At 49.8% G+C, this 23,346-nt stretch overlaps 9 protein-coding genes across 9 annotated transcripts; 2 read left to right on the top strand and 7 right to left on the bottom strand.

Moving 5' to 3' along the window:
* Window positions 1-170: 170 nt before the first annotated feature.
* GGI43DRAFT_8174 (Metallo-peptidase family M12-domain-containing protein) lies at window positions 171-3,186 on the bottom strand. The gene is made up of 2 exons (XM_083210352.1): window positions 3,005-3,186; window positions 171-2,928 (listed from the first exon to the last, which is right to left on the bottom strand). The coding sequence occupies exons 1-2, from the start codon at window positions 3,069-3,071 to the stop codon at window positions 572-574; spliced, it is 2,424 nt and encodes an 807-aa protein (XP_083065928.1). The 5' UTR covers window positions 3,072-3,186; the 3' UTR covers window positions 171-571.
* A 2,521-nt stretch (window positions 3,187-5,707) lies between these two features.
* GGI43DRAFT_7938 (uncharacterized protein) lies at window positions 5,708-8,570 on the bottom strand. The gene is made up of 6 exons (XM_083210322.1): window positions 8,141-8,570; window positions 8,050-8,073; window positions 7,913-7,939; window positions 6,555-7,717; window positions 6,230-6,490; window positions 5,708-6,164 (listed from the first exon to the last, which is right to left on the bottom strand). The coding sequence occupies exons 1-6, from the start codon at window positions 8,190-8,192 to the stop codon at window positions 5,739-5,741; spliced, it is 1,953 nt and encodes a 650-aa protein (XP_083065927.1). The 5' UTR covers window positions 8,193-8,570; the 3' UTR covers window positions 5,708-5,738.
* A 2,948-nt stretch (window positions 8,571-11,518) lies between these two features.
* On the bottom strand, window positions 11,519-12,369 carry GGI43DRAFT_7933 (uncharacterized protein). The gene is made up of 2 exons (XM_083210320.1): window positions 12,337-12,369; window positions 11,519-12,261 (listed from the first exon to the last, which is right to left on the bottom strand). Exon 2 carries the CDS (start codon window positions 12,229-12,231, stop codon window positions 11,644-11,646), a length of 588 nt encoding a protein of 195 aa, XP_083065926.1. The 5' UTR covers window positions 12,232-12,261; window positions 12,337-12,369; the 3' UTR covers window positions 11,519-11,643.
* Window positions 12,370-12,545: 176 nt separating this feature from the next.
* GGI43DRAFT_389928 (replication factor C subunit 5) lies at window positions 12,546-13,888 on the bottom strand. Its single transcript, XM_083204261.1, has 3 exons — window positions 13,743-13,888; window positions 13,059-13,681; window positions 12,546-12,995 (listed from the first exon to the last, which is right to left on the bottom strand). The coding sequence occupies exons 1-3, from the start codon at window positions 13,827-13,829 to the stop codon at window positions 12,647-12,649; spliced, it is 1,059 nt and encodes a 352-aa protein (XP_083065925.1). The 5' UTR covers window positions 13,830-13,888; the 3' UTR covers window positions 12,546-12,646.
* Window positions 13,889-14,076: 188 nt separating this feature from the next.
* On the bottom strand, window positions 14,077-15,346 carry GGI43DRAFT_389927 (mitochondrial 54S ribosomal protein uL16m). The gene is made up of 3 exons (XM_083204260.1): window positions 14,735-15,346; window positions 14,536-14,677; window positions 14,077-14,481 (listed from the first exon to the last, which is right to left on the bottom strand). The coding sequence occupies exons 1-3, from the start codon at window positions 15,161-15,163 to the stop codon at window positions 14,297-14,299; spliced, it is 756 nt and encodes a 251-aa protein (XP_083065924.1). The 5' UTR covers window positions 15,164-15,346; the 3' UTR covers window positions 14,077-14,296.
* A 24-nt stretch (window positions 15,347-15,370) lies between these two features.
* GGI43DRAFT_389926 (replication factor RFC1 C terminal domain-containing protein) lies at window positions 15,371-18,635 on the top strand. Its single transcript, XM_083204259.1, has 4 exons — window positions 15,371-15,653; window positions 15,704-15,746; window positions 15,809-15,847; window positions 15,910-18,635. Exons 1-4 carry the CDS (start codon window positions 15,551-15,553, stop codon window positions 18,545-18,547), a joined length of 2,823 nt encoding a protein of 940 aa, XP_083065923.1. The 5' UTR covers window positions 15,371-15,550; the 3' UTR covers window positions 18,548-18,635.
* A 732-nt stretch (window positions 18,636-19,367) lies between these two features.
* GGI43DRAFT_7891 (mitochondrial nucleotide exchange factor MGE1) lies at window positions 19,368-20,774 on the bottom strand. The gene is made up of 2 exons (XM_083210312.1): window positions 20,317-20,774; window positions 19,368-20,232 (listed from the first exon to the last, which is right to left on the bottom strand). The coding sequence occupies exons 1-2, from the start codon at window positions 20,617-20,619 to the stop codon at window positions 19,789-19,791; spliced, it is 747 nt and encodes a 248-aa protein (XP_083065922.1). The 5' UTR covers window positions 20,620-20,774; the 3' UTR covers window positions 19,368-19,788.
* A 312-nt stretch (window positions 20,775-21,086) lies between these two features.
* GGI43DRAFT_7767 (proteasome regulatory particle lid subunit RPN6) lies at window positions 21,087-22,772 on the top strand. The gene is made up of 3 exons (XM_083210290.1): window positions 21,087-21,425; window positions 21,489-21,571; window positions 21,649-22,772. Exons 1-3 carry the CDS (start codon window positions 21,220-21,222, stop codon window positions 22,653-22,655), a joined length of 1,296 nt encoding a protein of 431 aa, XP_083065921.1. The 5' UTR covers window positions 21,087-21,219; the 3' UTR covers window positions 22,656-22,772.
* GGI43DRAFT_7816 (uncharacterized protein) lies at window positions 22,689-23,268 on the bottom strand. Its single transcript, XM_083210299.1, has one exon. The coding sequence runs from the start codon at window positions 23,184-23,186 to the stop codon at window positions 22,890-22,892; it is 297 nt and encodes a 98-aa protein (XP_083065920.1). The 5' UTR covers window positions 23,187-23,268; the 3' UTR covers window positions 22,689-22,889.
* Between the last annotated feature and the right edge of the window lie 78 nt (window positions 23,269-23,346).

The raw sequence follows: 23,346 nt of genomic DNA, 5'->3' as shown, positions 1-23,346 counted from the left end.
AGCGGATTACAGCATATTCTTCGAGGATGTTATTTTTTACGACCGTCATGAACTTTTCTACTTTGGTTATATCGGGAGATTGAAATAAAATGAGATACATATATTGTCATCAACTCGATACACTTGGAAAGACTATGAAGCAAAATCCTATAAACAATCAAGAAAGAAGAAGCTTGAAACTCCAAACGTTGCAACGATGGGTATGTGTATGTGTGAGCGTGTAAGTGGTCGTGAGAGTGCGTGTATCGATATCATATATCCCAAAATAAAAACATGTTTCCCTCCTCTTTCATGACTCATCAGTAAAATATTCCTATAACGCCGCAAGTATGTGCAAATGCTTCCAAGTATGTAAGTAGTCCCCCTTTTTTTTCAAGGTCCAAGAGAGAGAGTGCTATCCCGAGCGGTTTTCGCTATCCTAAGCGGTTTCCGCTACCCCAGACGGTTTCCGGTTCTTCGGGAGGAAGCGCGTGGATGATTTATTTCCCATCCGGCAAGAAAAACAGACAAAAACAAGAATTGCAAAATACCAACAAAAAATAACTGTTAATAAGCGGGGAAGAACTTCCTCTCATGCATACCGCGCCATTCTTGGTCTCCACTGCTGCTCCTGGATCGGTGGCTGTCCATATCCAGGCGGCTGTTGCTGATACGCTGGTGGCGGAGGACTAAACTGCGTCTCACTTATATGGTAATCCTGTGGTCCAGGAGCACGATTCTGATTCCCTCTCCACATTGGCCATCCGCCACCAACGGCAGGTGAGGAGGTCTTTGGTACTACTCCACGTCGTCGCTGCACCCGGCGCCAGCAGCTGAGGATAATGCTTGCTATAATGACGATGACCAAGATGCCGACCACGACTGCAATGGGAATAACAATCTCCTTGTGTCCGGTGATCCATTGTGCGATCTCCTTCGATGTGGAGCTGCCGGTGCATGTTCCGTTGGAACAGTGTCCACCGGCGCCGCACGGAGTCCCGTCAATAAAGTTCTGACCATACAAGAGGCACTGGCGTTGTCCAAAGGAAGTTTCTCCGGTACTACAGGAAACGGTACAGCTACTCTGAGTATCGGGACATGCAGTTATCGAGTTGTTGTTAGCCGAGGTGCCAACGGCGACCTGGCATTGCCTATCACGAGACGTACACTGCCCTGAAGCACACGCAAGGCCATTGCCGCTGCCGCATGATTCGCCATCGACCTTGTGCTGATCATCAGGACATTTGGCCGCGTTACCGGGGCACGTCTCTTGGATATCACACTCTCCGGTGCTGGGTCGGCACACCGTTGAGGAGGAAGCAAACTGGCACTTGCTGGTGCAGCAATCTTCGTTGGATGGGTCACACACGGAGTTACTTGTGAACTTGCAAGTCTTTGCGTTGCAGCATGTATTGTTTTGGCAACCTTGCTCACCACCGCAGTCGCATTCTTCGCCTTCCTCGACGATGCCGTTACCACACTGGCTGCCGGTGACGGTTGGGATATTCTTGTTGTCGGTCAAGCAGTTTGATGCAGATGCAGCTTTGAGACTGGAGCAGATGTTTCCAATACTGCACGGGGAAAACTGGGTGATACCCACGCCGGTTGAAGGATTCATGATGTATTTACCCCCGGCATCGCAAGTGTTGGCGCTGAGCGGGCAGCAAGCTGGTGAAGAGGGATCAACAGGACAAGTAGAGCTTGTACAGTCATGGACAGCGCCAAAAGTATGTCCTGATTCGTGGGCAAACACCTGCCACTCTGTTGTTGTTCTAACTACGACATTGGTACTGGCGACGGTCTCGTTACCACCATTCCCATCCGAACTGGTGCCGGACCCCTGACGACAGACTTGGCTCCTCCAGGCCAGCCCGACGGCGGAATCTGTAGGACAGGTACTGAACAGAGACCAATAAGCATTATTATCGAGAGATCGACCGCGCCAGGCAGAAAAGAGATTTAATCGATCGCCAATGGTAGTGTTGGACTGGCAGTCGACGTTCCAAGGTGTAGCGGCCTGAGGAGCCCCTGGGCATCCACGGTCAACAACAGTCAGGTTTCTTATACCCAGAGAGATTTTGAAGGAACTCTCATAGACCTGGGAAGCTTGGTTTACAACCCCTATGATATTCTTCCTCAGGTCATCAGAAGAGTTGAAGCCGTTCCAGTATGTGCAATCGGTCGCGATGCCAACCAAAGCGACCTTCTTCGTGGTTGGACAGCCAGCTGTGCTTCCAATGCTCGCAATCAAGTCCTGGCCACTTCCTCCTGAACCTCCATCGATAGATTGGCGACCAAACAAGCTTCTTGCATCTATTCCTCGAAGTCCAGTTGATCGTTTTAGCTCCATATCAAACTGGTTGTTGAAATTCAGGGAATCTGAGATGCACTGTGACGGGCTCGAGACATCGCGCTTGAGCTCTCCACGGCTGAGAGAGTCCTGAACGTCGGAATCACGCCATACGACCATGATTTCATCGGGATCTCGTGCTTGTGAGTCCTCAAACGCAGGATCGTCCTCGAGCTTAAGATTGTTGTACTTAGTGCCGGTATGGATGTGATGATTGTCACCATCAGCTCGAAATGCGCCGTCAAAGACTGGGTGTTTGCCGTCGCGGTGTATCGTTATCCTTGCCCATCCAGCCAGGGACCAGCCATCTTCATCAGGGCGCTCAACGTAGGCGTCACCTCGATAGACCTTGTGCTCAGAACGCAGTACTTTCTCTCTTGATTTGACATTTCCCTGGGAGTCGAGATAGGTCACCTCAAAGTCATCGTGGAGGACATCGTGGTTGGGGTGAAGAGACAGCCGAATTCGCTCTCCTCCATCGTGGAGGGAGAAGGTAAGGTCGAACTCGGAATGTGAGTGCACTCGGCCGGCGGGTGTATGAATCTTGATATCGTCAATAACGGAGACGTAACTAAGTGGGCTCCTCTTCAACGAATGCGCTACAGCGAGATTCAAAAAAAAAACTCAGATATCAGCGAATGGGGACTGGCTTTGGCAGAGGAGTGATAATAATACCGATCACTGTCTGGGCTAACAAGGCTGTGCTAGCAAAAGCGGCCACAAGAGACCGCAGCGCAATCATGGCAGCGGGGGTGGTTTATCTAAGAATCTATATAAACGGCCGACTAGAGAAAGGCGACACGCAGAATAGACGCAAAGAAAGACGGTTATCACGATAAACAGGCCATCCAGATGCGGGCGACAGGCTTTCAGCTCTTTCTTAAAACAATGGCAAGCCAAGAAACGATTGCGTTTGTCTGCGTGGCGCAGAGGGCTTGGAATAGCGACAGAATGGAGAAAGAGAAAAAGCGATCAACACCAAGAGAAGGCAAAAGAGGCCCCCGAAGGTGGGGAAGAGCGCGCGCCGCGGACGGAGAGCCGGAGGAAATGAGAGGGAGAAACGAAGCAGAAGACGATGATGAGGAGAGAGGGAGAGAAAGTCAGTGAGAAAAAAGTGTGTGTACCATTAAGGCGGTACTTGGGACGATGAGGCTCAGATGGTTGTTGGCGTCGGTACATGCTTCATAGCGCCTGGGCTACGAGCTTGTATGGACAGATTTGTTGCGCCGTCCGGAACAACAGCGCTGTCAACAAGGTCTGCTGCTCCCGTAGCTGTGGTAGTTTAGCAAGCTTGGAGCTCTGGGGCCCACTGCGCCTCCACTACGCAGCCCATTAAGCTCGTAAACTCAGTGGGTACAGAAGCGCTAGAAGGGCGCTGTAGCAGTTGCCGTCCGCACGTAGCAACAAGTAGCAGGGGGGTGATGACAGCAGGGCTGCTTGGCATGGGGCTGGGAAGTGGTTTTTTTGGGTGGGCGATTTCAGGTGTGTTTCGCAGCAACGACATGATTAGATGGTTGGATGGATGGAGAGGGAGGCTATGCAAGGTGCAGCGCGGATTTTGCTAATCAACGGTGATAATAACTCCGAAATACAATTATTTTGTGTGTTTTATTCGCGTATTTTGATGGCGTTTTGTCGGCTTACAGTACCTTTAGCCAGTAGACAAATACGAAGTAACTTTTTGTCTTTAACCTCAACTTTATTATGCATATTCCCTGAAACTTGGCCGAGAAGCGAGGGGCAAGGTAGCCCTGCCTTGTTTCCGCTTACACGTTATGTCACTGTGCTTTTCTTCTTTCTCTTCTTCAGCTTGCTGACCCAATAGTACCTGATCCCGGTCCGCTGTACATATTTTAGTGGAAATATCATTAACCGGCGCTTGTTTCGCATCAGACAGATTCGATGTCTTGGCCGAGACATTGGATTGCATGCCATCGAGGAATTTTTCTCGATACATGCCTGAGATACCCCATCCCTTGGATCGCAGAATTGCTGTCAATCGATCTCCATCGCTTCTAATAGAAAGACCTGATCTGAGAAAGCATCAAAAGGACGTTAAAGAGGTTGGGAGAAAAGGGGGACACACACTCTACAGCATCGTAAAATGTCATCATGAAACCCCCTCTCCATTTGCCCCAAATCTCACCAGCTGAGCTGAGCCACTCTCTGCCAAGAAATCTACCCCAAAATGTAACACGCATCACTCTCCTCCATTTTGACCTTTGACAGAAACATACTAGAAAAAATGGAACAAGCAATTTCTCGTATAGCAGACCAGGGTCACATGTTTATATATGCATGGCCCTGCAGAAGTGACTGCATCATGCATGCATGTCTGTTATCGCTCACCCTTTTTTGTACGAGAAGAAGAAACGTTGGATGTCGTTTCAGCATATAGAAACAAGACCGCGCGGTTAGAACCTCACAGCAAAGACCCAGCCAATAACAAATGTTCGATGACGACCATGGCTGAGCATCTGTCTTGGCGGCTAGGCACCTGATTATGAGAGAGATTCGCTCCTCTTTCTCTCTCTTTTTCGCTTCCGCAGGCCCAAATTGTACGGGACATTGAGTTGCTCCGTCCATCGTCGTTGGATAATGACATTCAGGGCTCCATACACCATCTTCGGCTTCATCGGCGTGGGCCAATCCTGGCTGTGCAAGCATTTCCTGTCTTGGCTCGACTCCATATCTTCCAAATCTGTGGCGCCGCACTAAATGGTACAAAAGCATCATCAAGCGCAATACTAACGTTTGCCGTTACAGATTCGGGCACGCGCCATTACCCCATTATTAGATCCGAGGTAGGCGAGATGTCTAAAAGGTAAATTAAAGGTTAACTCTCATTCCCATACTCATACCCATTAACAAACTTTATTTCATGAGCTATCTATAAGTACTTTAATGTCTTGCTTGCCAAGAAGAACGCGCGTCTTCTATCGATTTCTCAACCTGCCAGTACAAGCCTCTTCGAAGTCTCAGTCCTCTTACTTTGTCAGCACAACTAGTATTTTTTGAAGCCGAGTTTCAAGTATTAAAAGAATCAGTCTTCGCTCAACGAAAAAAATTTATTGGATTCATCGTCTTAGATATCAAGTGCTATCCCAATCGTTATATCCGCATACAAAAAAAGAAATACAAGTATTCTCCCCTTAATTACCCTTATTTTAAACATCAAAACGGACTTTGCGTGCGTTGATGGCCGCCGTTCTTTACTTCCGACCTAATTGTACTACCAAATGACAAGCTAGATGCGAAACAAAAACTCGCTCTGACTCCCAAATTGTTTTTTTAATTATTTATTTTCCCTTTGCTGCGTGGACAGTTGCAATGATCTTGTCCACAACGGAGGGGTCAGACAGCTAAACAAAGAACACAATGGTCAGTTGCATGATACTTTTGACTGATTTCAGGGGGGCAAAAAACGTACTGTTGAGACATCGCCAAGCTGATCTTCCTCGCCTGCCAAGACCTTCCTCAGAATGCGGCGCATGATCTTACCACTTCGCGTCTTGGGGAGATCTCCAATGATGTAGACGGCCTTGGGAGCGGCAAAGGGGCCAATGCTCTTTCGGACCTGGAGGACAAGCTCCTTGCGGAGAGCGTCTGAGGCCTCGTTACCGTCCTTGATGGCGACGAAGGCGTTGACGGCCTGGCCGGTCAGCTCGTCAGAAACACCAACGACAGCCGCCTCGGCAACGGCATGGTGCTCAATCAGAGCAGCCTCGATCTCAGCAGTGGACAGACGGTGACCGCTGACGTTGACGACATCATCGACACGGCCTCGGATCCAGTAGAAGCCCTCGTGGTCACGGGCAGCACCGTCACCAGTGAACTATATGTCAAATCGTCAGTTTTCTTCTTCTTCTTTCTCTCTCATACATGTCGGGGTATTCTTACGTAGTAGCCCTTGTAGACGTGAAGGTAGGTATCCAGGTATCGCTTGTGGCTGCCATAGACTGTACGAGCAATGCTGGGCCATGACTGCTTGAAGGCGAGAACACCCTCAACGTTGTTGCCGTGAAGTTCCTCTCCAGAGACAGGATCAATGATGGAAGGCTCAATACCGAAGAAGGGTAATGAAGCGCTACCAGGCTTCATGGGGGTGACACCGGCGAGGGGAGTGATGACGTTGGAACCGGTCTCGGTCTGCCAGTAGGTCTGTAGATTTCATACGTCAGCAAGTCCCTTCTACAGTGATAATATTTTTCTTTATTCAACTTACGTCAACGACGTGGCAGCTCTCCTTGCCAACAATCTCGTAGTACCACTTCCAAACCTCAGCAGCGATGGGCTCACCGACTGAGCCGAGAGTTCGCAGGTACTTGAAGTTGCCGCGGACGTGCTCGTCACCGGCGCGCTTGAGCAGTCTCAGGGCTGTGGGGGCAACGTAGAACTGAGTGATGTTGTGCTTCTCAATGATATCCCAGTATCTTGAGAAGTTGGGGTAGGCTGGTGTACCCTCAAAGACGACTGTTGAGACACCCAAGAGCAGGGGAGCGTAGACGACATAGGTGTGGCCAGTGATCCAACCGACGTCACCACCGCAGAAGTAGCGGTCGCCATCGTGAATATCAAAGACGTACTTGCCGGTCAGAGCAGCGCCAAGCAGGTATCCGGCGGTGGTGTGCATGACACCCTTGGGCTTTCCGGTAGAACCAGATGTGTAAAGAAGGAAGAGGGGGTCCTCAGAGTTCATGGGCTCAGGGGCAATGTAGCTGGGCCACTTCTCAACCTCCTCGTGCCACCACAGATCACGGCCGGGAACCATGTTGATATCGGCACCAGTGCGGCGGTAGACGAGAACGTTGCTGACATCGGGGCACTGCTTCAGGGCATCGTCGACAATCTTCTTGGTACCAATGAACTTGCCGCCTCGCTTACCCTCATCGGAAGTAATGACGAATCGGGACTTGGCATCAAGGACACGGTCACGGAGAGCGTCGGCAGAGAAACCGGCGAAGACGACGGAGTGGACGGCGCCGATACGGACACAGGCCAGGATAGCAACAACGGCTTCGGGGATCATGGGCATGTAGATGGCGACGGTATCACCCTTCTTGATGCCGGCCTGCTTGAGGACCCAAGCAACCTTGGACACATCGCGAAGAAGCTCGCTGTAGGTGACGTTGCGACCATCGTCGACCTCGTCAGCCTCGTAGATGATGGCAACGCGGTTAGGGTCCTTGTAGGCGTGACGATCAACGGCGTTGTAACAGGCGTTCAGCTGGCCCTCAGCGAACCACTTGATATCACCTTCAGCGAGGCTGCCGGCGGAGACAGTCTCGAAGTCGCGGGTCCAGGTCAGCAGCTCGCGAGCTGTTCGGCCCCAGAACTTGTTGGGCTCGGTGATGGATTCCTTGTAGAGCTTCTGGTACTCCTCTAGACCTGTGTAATTTTAAAAGTGGTCAGCACTCAAGGCCTGCATATCCTAAATCGCGTACCTGCGCCAGCCGACCGGACAGGCGGAAAAAACGCCGTTGATATGCGCAACTCCGGACGTCCGGGCCAGGTCGTGGCATGTGCGCCGACACCGGTGCAGATACTGCTCCTTGAGGTGATTTTGGGAAGAGATGCACTTACTGCCAATGTGGGGTTTGCTAGGGTGCTCTGTCGAATGGGTAAAAAGAAAAGATGTCAGCAAGATCTCTCTCAAAAACAGCTAAAAAGGGTACTGTCTATCGGAGATTTCGAGGGGCTACTAGTGGGTGGCAACGTACTTGCGAACATCTTCTGAGGAGGCTCTATTGCGCGCACAAGTTAGTCTTTGCTCCAAATAATAGCTGGACAAGCTGCGGGGGGTGTTCTTACGGAAAGTCTCAATCTCGTGGGCCTCCACGACCACTCCCTGGTTGTCGGCCATGGCTGTGAAGTTTGGGGATTTTGCGGCTGGTGAGCGTGTTTGTGTGTGGAAAAGGTGTAGAAAAGGTCTTGGAGGGGTCGAGCGGCAATACGCGCTGCAGAAATCTGGCGGAGTGCGGGGTAGCTGTAAAGTCCCAGTACTTGGTGCTACGTTGCGGCTTGTGGAGAGTCTCCCGCGTCGCAAAAGCCTAGAGGGCGAGGTTGTCGCGGATGCGCTGCGAGGCTTCAGACGAGCAGCAGCGGTCGCTAGACGAAATAGTTGTCCCTTTCCGAGTCGCAATGGCTCGAAGAAGAGGGAGCAACTGGAGCTGGTGCCAAGCGGAGGCGTAGTCGCAAGAGAGAAGCTGGTGAGATTCTCTCTGTGTCTTTGGTGCTGGACTTGTCCAAAGGTGATGACGTAGATCAGAAATGTGAAGAACAGAGCAAGCAACAGAAAAAGGAAAGAGAAGAAAGAAAGACGGCGGAGGGCAGAGGGGATTTAAATTGCTTTATACTCTAATAGGGCTCTGGACGATGATGCTACCGCATCAAGGGATTTTGCCTTCTGGGGATACTAGTTGCCGACCTTGACGCTCGCTAGCCCGGACCTCCGTCTTTGATTCTTATGGAGCTATGCCGTTGTAGTAGGTATGGAGCGTCAATCTTAGTTTCGTGGCTCCGTCCGTATTTGTACGAGCTTGTACACGATACCAGGACCACAATTCTCCCTTTCCCGCGCTTTGCAGGCTTACTTTTTGTAGTTGTATGTTGCTACAAGCATGTTGCAGTGGATCACGATGAGGGTTGGGAGTTGTAGTAGTAGTAGCAGTAGTAGTATGGCTATCTACTTTGTAGCTTGCTAGTAAATGTTACCATCTGCCAGTGTTGAGCAGCGGTTTATACCAACCATTGCCCTGGTCTGGCTAAAACTTGATACTACGAGGGTGGCCACAAAAGGGAGGCCATCTCGGCCATGGCCAGCCAGCATGGCCACAAGGACGTCTAGAGTCTTTTTTTGCTTTCCCCGTCTTTCCCCAGGCTGATCTGACGCTCCCCAAATTCCCTCCCCAGGAATCCTTTAGCGCGGGCTTGTCCTACCACTCACGACTCCTGTGCCGTCTTAGAATCCATCGCCGCAGCGCCACGTCTCGTCCTTCTGGTGTCTCAAAGCCTCCCTCTCGCCCTACGAGACGGCGCTTGCCCCGATGGGCCGGGTGGAGAAGCAGCACCTCCGTTGCCCCGAAGCGCGTGGCCAACAAGAATCAAAGACCCTTCCGTAAAGGGGTCGCAGAGACCCAATGACCGTCCACGAGTCGGAAGGGCGCGGCTCATCAGGGTTCGTCCTTTGCCAGCGCCGGCAACATGGCAGAAGGCGACAAGGCAGCCTACTCTCTGAGCGGCCGCACCCACCTGTCAAGCAGCGAGCATAACGCCTGTCGCCCGAAGAGTCCATGGAGTTGTGCTCGCATTCTGGCAACTCTGGCGAGTTATCCTCGGGATATCTGTCTTTCCCCTCGCACCCGTCCAGGTCCAGGCACACATTTCACATTTCGTAATAATTCCATTCTTATCCTGTGGCCGCAACCTCCGCAAGCCGCCTCCCTGGCTTGATCCGTCCTATCCTGCAGAACCCATGACCGGGGTTCTGAGAGTTTGCAGCTCTCGCGGACGCAAGCGTGTCTCTCGAGTCGGCGACCACCAATTATCGCGGACGCTGAAATTGCTACCCACGATGTGCTCATGCTAGCTGCATGCATCCCGGACACGGTGAATAAGCGATGCCCCCCATCTAGGCACTACGAAATACAATTGCTAGGGTAACACTGAGCTATGGAGCCCCGTTCCGTGCTGCTACCATGGACTGCCACGTTATAGCTCAGCGAGGGTTCTCATCGGTGGCCATGGGTGACTGAATCGGGTCCTCCTAAAAATTGGGGGTCTGGGTGGGTGCCGGCTTTGATGTACAATATCCGCTGCCTCGCACGTCACTAGGAACTACTCCCAGTAGGTGCTAACATATCTCCTGTTCTCCGTACCGAGTTATCCGCCCGCAGAATTTGCTTGGTTGAGTAATGGAGTGACAGAGTAATGTAGGAGAAAGGGGGAGCAGCTGCTTTGCACAGAAGGCTGAAGAAGATCAACAAGATACTGTGAGCAACCCCAAAAAATAGGTAGGCCGTGGTTCTAAAATCCTTCGATGCTACTCTGCCTGGCGCTGCCCCTCTTTTACCCTTCCTTCCACCCATCCACTCCATTGTTGCAGCGAAACGGTTACCCTACAAGAATCTAATAAAAGCCAGAGGCTGCTGCCAACGCACCCAACCATTCGGTACGGATTATGCGTTATTAAAAGTAGCCTGTTTCGCCGATGGTGTGGCCGCCATTGCTTGGAGGGTCTATCTGTTGTATCTGTTGCGAGGCCTGGAACGGTGCTGTCCCGCGAGATTCTTTGTCTGGGGTGTAAGTTGGGTTGGTACCTAACCGATCTATATACGAGTTACTTGATGTACATAGTATTCTCGCAAGCAACCGGTTAAATGGCCAGGCATCCCGAATACAAATGAAAAGCACCAGGCTATATGCAGGTTCACGCACAACGTACATATGGCTTGCGGTATCCTCCTGCCCTGACTTAGGTTGCACCACTACTACTTTATAGATTGGACGGGTACCTTGGTGTAGCGACAATAAATGCAATTTACTTGATGCGGTACGACCCGACTCAATTATCATCGAGGACACTGGTTGCAGCTATTTCCCTGATAGGTCACTGACATGCGAATACCTACATATCTACATACATTCATTATTGGCAATACTGAAGTAACTTTTGAAAAAACCACTCGTTTTGGTGTGACCTGGTGTTGGTCTATCTTGCATTGAAGCTATGTAGGAGGCTTTATCCAAACACGACAGATTAGGCTTCTTGGACCACATAAAAGAAAGCAAAAAAAAAAAAAAAACGGAGATGGGACCGAAACTAGGAATGTATCACCAACTAGAGGCTCCAGGAGAGTTTTGTTGAAAGCACTTGCAAGGTTGCATCATTCTAGCAGTAGTATTTTCTCATCTTGCGGGGCATTTTTTTATGCGCACTCATCTCATGCTACCGTACACAAAACATAGCGCATGCACAAGTCTCCACGAGAACTGGTGGGGCACGACGTGAACTGGAGCCGTACGAGAAGCGCGGTAGTGCGATAAACTGGCAGAGAATGTTCTTTTCAAAGATTACAAATGAACCACTGTCCGTATATATAGTTTATGATACCAATTTATACATAATAACCTGGATCTTCTTCCCTGTACTCGCTTTTCGATTCAGTGACGCTTGAAGACAGAGCGGGCGCGGATATTCATGATTCCAAAAAAATAATTGACAATTTAGGAAACTGTAGTGATAGCTAAAAAGACAAAGGAAAGGAGATTCTGAAGACTATTGCTCCTTTCGCCCAAGACGCTCAAACTCAATCCTACAGCATTGCACCACTGGGCATTCTCGCATCACCGATATCTTCATCTTCAGCAGCAGACTCCTCATCGACGTAATCAAAACTATCCGCACCGCTAAAATCTAATATAGAGTTAGATACGGAGCTCGAATAGACCTCGCTCTCTTCAATGTTTTCAGACTCGTCTTCTTCAAGCTCCTCCGCCGTAATTTGCGTAATGTATTCATCATCATTATCTTCGCTTTCGTAACTATTGACGGCGAACCTTTGGCAAAGATTAGCCCCCTTCCCGCTATATTTGAACACTAGACTGTCCCCTAGACGTCGCGAAGGCTGGAAGCTGGGGCGATTTAAGCCTAGGATAGTCCTAGAAACGCTTTCATCTGCATCTTCACAAAGTCTGCTACTTGAGCCTTTATTAGCTTCTTCGAGACTTAACCGTTGCATGTCCTCATTGGCGCTCTTCAATGAGCCTTCGCTTGCTCCCTTGGGAGTCGAAAACTGCAGACACAATTGCATCTCTTTCATCGAAAGGTCATCAAGTTTCACGCGTATAGACTTTGTGCCACGCTCAGCATTCTCAACGTCGTCGTCTTCATGTTTAGACATTGCTTCTGTTGTGAGGGCTTGGGGGGCCGACTTTGAGCACTCGTGTTAGTATATATCACGATTACGGGCATTGCAGAGGCGTAGACTCATAAAAAACACACTCACATAGGCTTTGGTAACAAGATTAACAGCTTTCCTTTATCTTGTCAGCTTGCAATGCCATCTTGAATTGGACTGAGAGGAAGTTGATATAAGTAGATATCATCTTTTATCTCGACACTGAGCTATTGTGCCTTTGTCAAATATTTTGTTTATGCTTTAAAAGAAGGAGCCATGAATGACTGCATTCACCAAACAGATACATCGAATCAATGCACAATAAATCGTGGTAGAATTTAAAAGGATGGCAGAACAAAGGCTTCCTTTCAGCTATTTTTATAATACTCCAAACGCCCCCCATAACCAGACGCGAGAATCACATGTCCATGCTCATCAGATACATTTCCAAGATGCGCATAAATTTAGCCACAAATGCTTCCAGATGAAAGATGACCTTGGTGCCAGTCTTTATCCGATGCTCGTAAAAGGCAGACCATTTGATCACCTCTCCTTTCAGTCCATCGTCAATGAGGCCCAGCAACTTGAACGTCAGGGTCTTGAGAATAGTCGTAGGTGGGATGCAGTGCGTTAGTAGGTCGTACAGCTTGGCGCGCACCTGCAAGATCCTCGCGGGGGTGTGTTCCTCGATAATCTCCTTGGCGATTTGGCCAATCAGTGCTTCCCAATCTGCGGGTGGGATTGGCGTTGTGTCTGTCACTTTCTCACTGCAACATAGAATTAGTAACAAGCAGAAAACAGAGCAATTGAGCTGTCCAGCTTTCACTTACTTTTGTGCATGCACGGCCTCGTACATCAGCAATGCACGACGAAGATTCCTGCCACTCTCCACAGCTATTCTTTCATGTAGACCCTTGACAACTTCCCAGTTCTCCTTCTTTGCTGATTGCGCAAGTACGTCACAGATTTCCTCGTGCGTAGGAGCAGCAACTCTGACAAGCAGCGTTCTTGAACGAATTGGCGCAATGATATTCGCAGTCGAGTTCGCTAAAAGGATCAGACGCAAGTTTGGCGAGTATTTTTCCATTGTACGACGAAGCGCGGCCTGAGCATCCCTAGTGAGGTGGTCTGCTTCGTTGATGACAACGACCTTGAATCGCTGCTTTGCGGACTGGTCTACCTGTTGCGTCTGCGCCACCTCTTTCAGAAGATCTTGCACGACAACTCGGTCATATTGTCCTACGTCGGATGGTGTGATTTCCAGGTGGTAATTCGAAGCGACAATATTGAATTCCAGCTTTCGGTTGCTGGACGTCTGGAATACTCGTGCGTCGATCTTGATCTTCTCCACGCCAGGACCGAACAGCTCTTTCAGTGTTGCCACTATTCTTGTTTTCTTTCCAGCTCCCGATGGACCGTAAACTAGAAGATGGGGGAAGTCACCGCTCTGGGCCTGTATGAGTAGGGTGTTAGCTTGTGTCGTGAATGTGAATTGGCATGGATGAGGACCGTACGAGTGATTGAAGTCGGTCTGAAAGCTCTTGGTGGTATGAAAGAGCCTCTAGGGACCGCGGGCGATGCTTGTCGACGATGAGAGCCATTGCGCTGGCTATTGAACGGATGTGCTTGTGGGATGCAGCGAAGCTACAGGATTTTGACAGATGGAAGACGCGTCGTCGCGTAAAGTGCTGTAGACTGCACCAAAATCTATAGTGGGGTGCCTGCCTGCCTGTACCATACAGCTTACAGCCACTGCCTAGCGATTAACCAGACCTAGGCTCAGAACGAGCGCCACATCGATTCGATGCAGCAATTATGCCACTTTACATAGATAAATCCATTCAAATTTTCAGGATTCTCATCATCTAACTAGGTTCAATGATTATTGAATTGCCAATTCTAAACAATTCTAAATCATCTACGGTATACACCTAATATGATCTTGGTGGGGTTGGAGAGCTTCTTTAATCTTCTTGCCTGCATGTTCGTCATTCTTTTCATTCTTTCATCAGTCGGCTTTTATTTTATATATACAAGATTTCTATGGTACAAGGATTTTTCTCGCTGCTCATGAAGATCCAGAGGGTGCAGGTGTGCTTCCAACCTCTGTGGCTGTCGTAGAGGGGGATGCCTCAAGAAGTTCTTGAGGGGTGATTTGCTTTCTAGGTCTCTTCAAATCCTCCAGAGTGACACCATCCAGCTTGGTGATTCCAACGACCGGAGCATCTCCCTTCTTCACAAATTCCCACTGGCCTGCAATATAGTTAGCCTTGAGCCCAGAACAGACAGGAAAGAGAGATTTCTTACCGGGAAGCTTGTTGCCAGCCAGTCGGAAGGCGTCTCGAACGATTTGCTCGTGGATTCGGCCCTTGATCTCAAACAGAACTTGGCTGACTGCCATTCTCGTAGCCCAATGGTCGAATGAACCTTTTCCTTTACCCATACGCATCTAAAGTGATAATTAGCTTGCTGCCGCCGCTTAACCAATGTCATGTTTAGTCCGCACCTCGTTACCGCTGACGTAGACGCCAACATTGCAGCATTTTCTCTTGTAAAGTCGGTATTTTTCTCCTCGAAGTCGCACTTTAATTGTGTCTTCCGCCATCTTCAGAGACTTGGCGCTGATTCTTCGGTGGTGGTCAACCATTCGCAGCCCGTAGTCACCCCAAATGACAGTCGTGCCCTTCGTTGAACCTCCAGTCGCTACTCGAGGTCGACCTTTGGCCATCTTCTTTTTTCGGTTCAGGCTGGGTTCGAGCCATGTGCCCATCATGGCGGGGCTTGTGGAAAAGGCTCTGCCATTCTGAAGCAGAGCGGCGCCGAGGACCTTGGACTGGTGCTGGACGGGGGCCCTCAGTTGTCGCAAAGGCGTGGAAGCGGAAATTCTCAGTCCCTGGAAGGCATTCAGCAATGCCGCAGCACCATTGGACCTCATGGCGTCGGTTTTGGCCGCTTATCGAGGCTTGTCTGGAGATTGTCGCACCGCTGGGGCCTCGATATCTTGAAAAGAATCCCAAGACGGCAAGCGCCAAAATCGCAGCTGCAAAGTGGGCCTGAGATGTCAGGCCCCAACATTTTTTGCTAATTAAGCTCAGGTCACGCACCTCGCGTCAGCTTCGCGTTGCGCCAGCAGGTGGCACGTCACTGGGATAATTTCTAGGCTGCTTCCTCACTCTGCACGCCGCTAAACCCGCGATCAGTCAGGCAACAGCGCCGAGACTGCGGCAAAAGAGGGCCTTTGGAGGGCTATATTATAGTCCTCTTCTTTGCGATTTCATTTCCCTTTACTTGTTTTCTTTTATTTCCTGTGCAAAAAGAAGCAATGCCTGATATTCGATCCTTCTTCACGCCAAAGGGTGGTGCGGCCCCCCCAAAGCCCGCGGCCGCCAAACCAGAGCCACCAGCGGCCAAAGGCAAGCGAGGGAGTAAGTGATACTTAATAATAAGAACTCAATTGATGCTTACTAGTTTATAGAGAACCGAAAAGTCATTGAAGATAGCGATGATGAAGCTGTAGAGTAATATTGCCCTCCACCGTTATCGCAAGTGGTTCACGCCCCACCACTAACCAGTCTTACAGAGAGAAGAAGCCTGCACCAAAGCCCCCGGCAAAAAAAAAGTGTGTATTGTTGCATTGCATTGCATTGTATTTTAATTGAAGACCACCTAACACTAGTTTAGAGAGACAGAACCCTCAGGTGTAGCCATATCCGCCGATGATTATTTCGCCTCCTCCAAAGACTCCAAAGTGGCCAAAGGATCTCAAACGCCCAAGAAGAGCGCTGCCAAATCTAATGTCGAAGTTGATGTTCCTGTTCGATCTAGTCCACGAAAGAAGCCCGCACCAAAGGCAGCCGCACCAGAAAAAGACGAGGACGAAGACGTAGCCCCGCGGTCCAAAAGAGCCAGGACTTCGTATAAACCGGCCCCTGTTCATGAGGATGAGGATGCATATATGGAAGATGGGGATGAGGATGCCGATGATATATTCGCTGCTGACGCTAAGGGCCGCGGTAAGCGTGGAAAAGACGAGTATGAAACGGAAGAATCCGAAGACGAAGTTCTCCCAAAATCTAAACCACGAGGACGAGTTGCTACCTCTGGAAAGAATTCTGCAGACAAACCAACCCCCAAGGCTACACCCGCCGGCAAGAAGCGAAAGTCACCAGAGCAGGAATCGGACGAAGAGGAAGAAGAACTACCTCGGAAAAAGCCTGCAGCGAGCAAACCACGAGCACCAAGAGCGAAGAAAGCAGACGAGCCTGAGGACGAGAGTATTCAGAATATCTTGGACAGCGTAGCTACTGTAAGAGCGCCGACACCACCACCCAAAGATCCCAATGCGAAATTCGATTGGAGAAAGGCCGCCGCGGGTGGCGGCAATGCCTCCACGCAACCTGTCCAGCCTGCTGGCGAGCTTCCTGAAGGCGAGGAAGAGTGTCTCAGTGGACTGACTTTCGTCTTCACCGGTGTGTTGCAAACCATTGGCCGCGATGAAGGCCAGGCACTTGTCAAGCGATATGGTGGCAAAGTTACTGGCCAACCCAGCAGCAAAACTAGCTTCGTCGTTCTCGGAGACGATGCTGGACCCAGTAAGCTAGCCAAGATCAAATCAAACGGCATCAAGACCATTGATGAGCATGGCCTTTTCGATCTGATTCGCAAACTTCCAGCATTTGGTGGTACGGGCAAAGGTGCTCAAAAAGCGCAAGAAAAGAAGAAGGCCGAAGAAGAAAAAGTGAAGCAGCAGATTGCGGAAATGGAGGCGGAAGAGAAAGCAAAGAAGCTAGAAGCGGAGAAAGCAGCGAAGAAGAAGGCTGCGTCTCAAGGATTAACGAGCAGCGCCGCAGCTCCGCCTGCACGAGCACCCGATGTGCTGCTTACTTCTAAATATGCGCCGACAGAGCTAAAACATATATGCGGCAACAAGGCGCAGGTAGAAAAGATTCAAAACTGGCTTCGAAACTGGCAAAAGTCAAAGAAGTACAATTTCCAGCGGCGTGGTGCAGACGGTATGGGAGGCGAGCGCGCCATCATTATATCTGGCCCTCCTGGTATTGGAAAAACTACTGCGGCGCATTTGGCCGCCAAGCTCGAAGGCTACGATGTTTTGGAGAGCAATGCCAGTGACACACGAAGCAAGAAGCTTGTCGAGGCTGGGGTTAGCGATGTTATGAACAATACTTCATTGCTGGGATTCTTCGCCGGAGATGGTAAATCCGTGGATAACGCCAAGAAGAAGATTGTGCTTATCATGGATGAAGTTGATGGCATGTCGGCTGGTGATCGCGGAGGAGTTGGTGCGCTGGCTAAATTCTGCAGAAAGACGGAAGTGCCATTGATCCTGATTTGCAACGAGCGCAAGTTACCAAAGATGAAGCCCTTTGACCACGCTGCGTTTGATATAAGATTCAACCGTCCGACGGTCGACCAAGTACGCTCTCGTATTATGACAATCTGCCACCGAGAAGGCCTAAAACTGCCGCCGCCGGTTGTCGACGCTCTCATTGAGGGCAGTAATAAGGATATCCGCCAGATTATTAACATGATTTCCACAGCGAAGCTTGACCAGTCATCAATGAGTTTTGATCAAAGCAAGGCCATGTCTAAAGCTTGGGAAAAACACGTCGTCCTGAAACCGTGGGATATCTGTCAGAAGATGCTTGGCGGTGGACTCTTTGCCCCTGCGAGCAAGGCGACCCTCAATGACAAGATTGAACTCTACTTCAATGACCATGAGTTCAGCTTCCTTATGATCCAGGAAAATTACCTCCGCACCAAGCCCATGGCTCTAGGCGGTAAGGGATACACTGGCCGAGAAGCTACTCTAAAAGCGCTTGAGCTCTTTGACCAAGCTGCGGAGAGTATCAGTGATGGTGACCTAGTGGATCGTATGATTCACGGACCACAGCAGCACTGGAGTCTGATGCCAACACACGCTGTTTTCAGTACTGTAAGACCTGCCAGCTTCATTGCTGGCCAGCTGATGGGATCTAATTTTACCTCTTGGCTTGGAAACCACAGCAAAGCTGGGAAGCTGGGTCGATATATTCGGGAAATTCACTCTCATATGCGACTCAAGTCATCTGGCGACCATACCGAGGTTCGACAAGAGTACTTACCACTGATGTGGTCCCAAACAGTCGATCGGCTGCAGAAAGAAGGTGGCGGTGCCGTAGGAGAAGTGATCGATCTGATGGACAGCTACTATCTCACTCGAGAAGACTTTGACGCCATTCAGGAGCTGGGGGTTGGTCCTATGAGCGAGGAAAATGTTAACATCGAATCGAAGACCAAGGCTGCCTTTACTCGAACGTAAGTACTATGCGTTTTATCGTGGATCTTTCTCTCTTTTCTAAACTTTTCATCATACTGACTGGACACAGATACAATAATATGAATCATCCACTACCATTCATCAAAGCCAGCAATGTCTTGGCTCCAAAGAGGCTAGCTAAGGAGGCGCCAGATTTGGAAGAAGCCATTGAAGAGGCAGATGATGCAGAGGTCTTGGAGGCGCCAGATGCCGAAGAAGATGACGAAATCGATCTCAAAAAGGACAAATACATCAAGCAGCCAAAAGCTAAGAAGCCAGCAAAGAAGGCTGCGAAAGCCAAGGCTGCAGATGATGACGATAGCGAAGAAGCCAAGCCAAAAGGCCGATCCAAGTCGAAGCCAGCTGCTGCAAAAGGAAAAGCAAAGAAATAAGACGCGAGCATAGGGTGGCTTACCACCTACCAGTCTCGAGTGTATAACATATGACTTATGGGGAGAATTGGAGCTTTTTTATTAAGAGGTGAATATAATGATGACCGGCGGTCGTCAAATGTAAAAAAGAAAAGAAGAATTAGAACTCTTGAGGCAGAACAGCAGTCTGCAAGCATTAAGTGAGAGGAGGAAACAATTGCTTTTCGTGTCATTTGAGCATCGAATTTTTACGACCATTAATGTTTAGAAAAGGATTCCTTTATGGCAGAGTGGAATGGTAATTATAGAAATAGGATTATTCAAAGTCACAAAAAAATTCTGGGATGAGATAGGTATGCATTGTTCCGCTTGGAGCGGTTGATTAGAGGGCGGCTCATCATCTGACAGCCGCTTAGATGACGCAAAGTCGTATATACATGTATGTTATATCCGCTCATACAGATGATTCTCTCTTTTTTTCCTCTTCAGTCTCACATTCATGTGTCCAACTTTTCTGGAGTGTAACCCTTTTGTAACCCTTTTCCCTCGTCCCTCTGCTCAAGGTTCTTCCTGAACCCACCATGCAATATGTTATGTTTTTTGTGTCTTTTCAAAAACCGTCATCGTGAGAGGAGCATTATACATTTTTTGGTTTCGTGACCCAACGCCAAGCCAGCGCAAAATTCCGGTAATAGTACAAGTGAAAGAGGCGTTGCAATGATTTATGTGTAGATCATTTCCATCCACGCATCTTTAGGTATCCTTTTTTTGAGTTTTTCTTTTTCATCTTCTTTATATCTTCGAGTAGGAGTGTTTGTGAAAGATGATTATGAAAGAGAGAAGATTTTCTCGCTTCTTTTAATGAACAAGCTCTTAAGCGTTCTTAACGACGCCGACCTTGGCGGCACGCAGAACACGGCCGTTGAGCTTGAAGCCCTTCTGCTGGACGAAGAAGACGGTGTTGTCCTCCTTGCCGGGCTGGGGGGCCATGAAGGTAGCCTCGTGCTCGTTGGGGTTGAACTTGACGCCATCCGGCTCCAGTCGCTCCAGGCCGTGCTTGGCCAGTGTTTGGATGAAGATGTTCTCAGTCATCTTGAGACCCTCGTAGAGGTTGGCGAGCTCCTGGAGGTCCTCGTTCTTGTTCTCGGCCTTGAGCTTGTCTGCGGAGACGGTGGACAAGGCACGGTCGAGGTTGTCGACGCTGTCGACGAGGTCCTTGGCGAACTTCTGAATGGCAAAGTCGCGGGCGGACTTGACCTCACGTGCTGTGCGGTCCTGGAGGTTGCGGAAGTCGGCGACGGTGCGAAGGCATTTATCCTGTGGCGGAATATGTTAGTAAGGGTGTAAACGAGATTATTTGAGAGGTTTTGGAAGATTGATTGAGAGGGAATATATACGAACCTTCCAGTCACGAGCCTCAGCATCCTTGGCCTCGAGATCCTTCTTCAGCTGAGCGACAGCATCAGACTCGCCACTCTTCTCTCCCTCCTTGGCCTCAGCCTTTTCTTCAGCCTTGGGAGCCTCCTTGGACTCAGTAGACTCTTTGGATTCACTGTACCACCGGCTGGCGGCAGGCTGGAAGGATCTTAATGAGACGGCGGGAGCAGCAGTCTGGAACTGAGGCCGCAGGACAGATCGGCTGGCGGCGATGCTCGGCGTTGAGCGCAGAGCTCTGGAAGAGGTGGCAATAGCTTGTCGGAACATGGTGAAGAGGAATTACGGATATATGAGGTCAGTTGAGAGCTGGAGAATGGGCCAATTGGGCGAACTGGAGAGTTGGACGGGAATGGTTTGCTATATGAAATTATACGCTCGGCACTTTCTATGCTCTTCTATATGAGGGGAGCCCGCTATAAAAATTCCATTGCGCATGACTGGCCCGCCCCTCCGGCCTGCGCCGGTTCAGCCCACCAAACAAACAGCCGGGGCGGATCATTTGACGGTCCGCATTTCGCAACTTGCGCCCAGCAGCTTCCATGCCGCAAAAAGTGGGCAAAGTAGCCGCTACTGCTTACGGCATGGCGCCGATGGCCTCTGACTAAGTACCCTGTACTTTGGAGCCTTGCTGCGGGCTACGTCGCGCTGTGTCTACCTGGAGGGACAAAGCGAAGCTCGGATCGAGATTGTGCATCAGCTTAACTTCAACAACTCCAACTCCATCATTCACCCATTCCAGCATCAGACGAGCATTTTCTGCCCTTTAAACGACAGGAAAAGAGAACGCCTTATCGATTCGACTACCTATACCCCCTCAGCTCTCGCATACCCCTCCCTCAGCTCTCTCGATCATATCCAACTCCCACCATGGCCACCCTGGTCAAAGAATCCCCAGAGCTGGTGAAGGCGGACCAGAAGCAGGCTGCGGCGGAGCTGGTGAAGAAGGACCCTAGAAAGGCGGAAGCTGCGTTCAGAGAAATCATATCAAAGGCCCCCGCGGCCACCTCAGATGCCGCCACGCGAGAGTATGAGACTGCATTGCTAAGCTTGGGAGAACTCTACCGGGACGAGAAGTCAGTGGTGACAACTATTTCACTGCATTCTGCTTCATGAGGCTGAGCTAACCTCTCCAACAGGAAGACCCAGGAGCTTGTAAACCTGGTACGGGAAAGCCGGACAGTATTCTCATCCTTTGCCAAGGCCAAGTCCTCGAAGCTGGGTACGTCATTTTGTGTTGGAGCTTTGAAAGAACTACATCTCGAGACCTAATAACTAATGCATGATGACATCGTTTAGTCCGTCAGCTCCTGGACTTCTTCAAAGACATCCCCAACAGCACCGACGTCGAAATTGCCGTCACAAAAGACTGCATAGAATGGGCCACCGCAGAGCGTCGTGCCTTCCAGCGCCAGGATCTCGAAGTCCGCCTCGTCACCCTCTACATGTCCAAGCAGACCTACTACGATGCTCTCACACTCATCAACGGCCTCCTTCGCGAGCTCAAGCGCCTCGACGACAAGCTACGCCTCGTCGAAGTACAGCTCCTTGAATCCCGAGTTTACCATGCCTTGGGCAACATTCCCAAGGCTCGCGCTGCCTTAACAAGCGCAAGAACGAGCGCTGCCAGCGTTTATACCCCGCCGCTGCTGCAGGCCAACCTCGATATGCAGAGTGGAATGCTTCATGCCGAGGATAAGGACTTCAACACAGCATTCTCCTACTTCATCGAGGCGCTGGACGGATACCACACCCAGGAAGAGGCTGGCAAAGCCCAAGCTGCGCTGCAATACATGCTCCTCTGCAAGATTATGCTGAACCTCGTCGAGGACGTCAACCAGCTCATGGCATCCAAACAGGCCGTCAAGTACGCCGGTAAGAACCTCGAGGCTATGAAGGCCATTGCCCGCGCCCACGCAAACCGATCCCTGGAAGAATACGAGCGTGCCCTGTCTGCCTACCGCTACGAGCTCGGTAGCGACACCTTTATTCGCAACCACCTACGCCGACTCTACGACGCTATGTTGGAGCAGAACCTCATCAAGGTCATTGAACCCTTCTCACGAGTTGAGATCGACCACATTGCTAAGATGGTGGGTCTGGACACTCAGCAAGTTGAGAGGAAGCTGTCACAGATGATCCTCGACAAGGTCATCATTGGTGTTTTGGATCAGGGTGCTGGCTGCCTTATTATTTACGACGAAACGCAGAGGGACGAATCATATGATGCTGCTCTAGCAACAATTGAGAAGCTGAGCAATGTGGTGGATGTATTGTACACTAACCAGGCTTCTATGCTTGAGTAGAAGGGGAGAAAAAAAGAGTACAATGGGAATGGAGAAGGAAGGAATGATGGCTAGACAAACGGGTCTCGCATTGTAATGTGTTAGTCAAATCATGGTAGATTAGACGTTGGTTATCAAAAAGACCCGTCCCTACTGAAGCAATTTATCGTTTTTTTGGGATTCGTGTGACAGAGAGAATTTGAAGATAAAGATATAGCTGAGAAGTGTTTTTTTCTCATTTCATCATGCCGTAACTCATTTCCTAGAGACAAGGCAATACAGAAAAAGTATCCTAGATATCTGTACGTACAAATAACACTGGTAGTACATCCAAGTACAGCCCATAAAAACAGAAGAGAATCCTGCTCTCCAATAAATACGTTTGTGCGAGAGACAAACATCCAGAGCCGCGAAAGTGGTATCTTTTCCCTTAAAATACAACATGATGAAAAAAGCAAACCAAACCGGAGCCGAACCAAAAAAAGAAGTCAAATCAAAATCCATCCGTTTTCCAACGCCACTCATGCATATAATATCTTTTTCATTCCTCATCCTTGGGTTTCCAACACCGGTGAAATGCTATATCAAAAAAATCCAACATAAAAAAAACTCTGGCATTGTGCCAATCAGCAGTCGTAAATAAGCAAACTTGACAGCAGTAGAATAGAAAAGTCAATAGGCTAGAAATTTCTGGCTCTGTCTTGCTCCAATT

Source organism: Trichoderma evansii (genome assembly GCF_050947405.1).
Source record: "Trichoderma evansii strain SZMC 28006 chromosome Unknown GGI43scaffold_1, whole genome shotgun sequence".
In the NCBI taxonomy this organism is placed as follows: domain Eukaryota; kingdom Fungi; phylum Ascomycota; class Sordariomycetes; order Hypocreales; family Hypocreaceae; genus Trichoderma; species Trichoderma evansii.
Note: the sequence above shows the minus strand (reverse complement) of the source record. Positions and strands in the feature narration are given on the sequence as shown.

Excerpts from the sequence above, each read along its gene's own strand:
- GGI43DRAFT_8174 (XM_083210352.1), bottom strand. The coding sequence starts at position 3,071 with ATGATTGCGCTGCGGTCTCTTGTGGCCGCTTTTGCTAGCACAGCCTTG. Across the intron at positions 2,929-3,004 it reads GTTAGCCCAGACAGTGATCG|CGCATTCGTTGAAGAGGAGC; the intron begins GTATTATTATCA and ends ATCTCGCTGTAG.
- GGI43DRAFT_7938 (XM_083210322.1), bottom strand. The coding sequence starts at position 8,192 with ATGGCCGACAACCAGGGAGTGGTCGTGGAGGCCCACGAGATTGAGACT. Across the intron at positions 8,074-8,140 it reads CCACGAGATTGAGACTTTCC|AGCCTCCTCAGAAGATGTTC; the intron begins GTAAGAACACCC and ends TGCGCGCAATAG. Across the intron at positions 7,940-8,049 it reads TCCTCAGAAGATGTTCGCAA|AGCACCCTAGCAAACCCCAC; the intron begins GTACGTTGCCAC and ends CCCATTCGACAG.
- GGI43DRAFT_7933 (XM_083210320.1), bottom strand. The coding sequence starts at position 12,231 with ATGTCTAAACATGAAGACGACGACGTTGAGAATGCTGAGCGTGGCACA.
- GGI43DRAFT_389928 (XM_083204261.1), bottom strand. The coding sequence starts at position 13,829 with ATGGCTCTCATCGTCGACAAGCATCGCCCGCGGTCCCTAGAGGCTCTT. Across the intron at positions 13,682-13,742 it reads CAGACCGACTTCAATCACTC|GCCCAGAGCGGTGACTTCCC; the intron begins GTACGGTCCTCA and ends CTACTCATACAG. Across the intron at positions 12,996-13,058 it reads GAGGCCGTGCATGCACAAAA|TGAGAAAGTGACAGACACAA; the intron begins GTAAGTGAAAGC and ends TCTATGTTGCAG.
- GGI43DRAFT_389927 (XM_083204260.1), bottom strand. The coding sequence starts at position 15,163 with ATGAGGTCCAATGGTGCTGCGGCATTGCTGAATGCCTTCCAGGGACTG. Across the intron at positions 14,678-14,734 it reads TCTACGTCAGCGGTAACGAG|ATGCGTATGGGTAAAGGAAA; the intron begins GTGCGGACTAAA and ends TTATCACTTTAG. Across the intron at positions 14,482-14,535 it reads GGCTGGCAACAAGCTTCCCG|GCCAGTGGGAATTTGTGAAG; the intron begins GTAAGAAATCTC and ends ACTATATTGCAG.
- GGI43DRAFT_389926 (XM_083204259.1), top strand. The coding sequence starts at position 15,551 with ATGCCTGATATTCGATCCTTCTTCACGCCAAAGGGTGGTGCGGCCCCC. Across the intron at positions 15,654-15,703 it reads GGCCAAAGGCAAGCGAGGGA|AGAACCGAAAAGTCATTGAA; the intron begins GTAAGTGATACT and ends ACTAGTTTATAG. Across the intron at positions 15,747-15,808 it reads AGCGATGATGAAGCTGTAGA|AGAGAAGAAGCCTGCACCAA; the intron begins GTAATATTGCCC and ends CCAGTCTTACAG.
- GGI43DRAFT_7891 (XM_083210312.1), bottom strand. The coding sequence starts at position 20,619 with ATGTTCCGACAAGCTATTGCCACCTCTTCCAGAGCTCTGCGCTCAACG. Across the intron at positions 20,233-20,316 it reads CTGAGGCTCGTGACTGGAAG|GATAAATGCCTTCGCACCGT; the intron begins GTTCGTATATAT and ends ATTCCGCCACAG.
- GGI43DRAFT_7767 (XM_083210290.1), top strand. The coding sequence starts at position 21,220 with ATGGCCACCCTGGTCAAAGAATCCCCAGAGCTGGTGAAGGCGGACCAG. Across the intron at positions 21,426-21,488 it reads GAACTCTACCGGGACGAGAA|GAAGACCCAGGAGCTTGTAA; the intron begins GTCAGTGGTGAC and ends CCTCTCCAACAG. Across the intron at positions 21,572-21,648 it reads GGCCAAGTCCTCGAAGCTGG|TCCGTCAGCTCCTGGACTTC; the intron begins GTACGTCATTTT and ends GACATCGTTTAG.
- GGI43DRAFT_7816 (XM_083210299.1), bottom strand. The coding sequence starts at position 23,186 with ATGAGGAATGAAAAAGATATTATATGCATGAGTGGCGTTGGAAAACGG.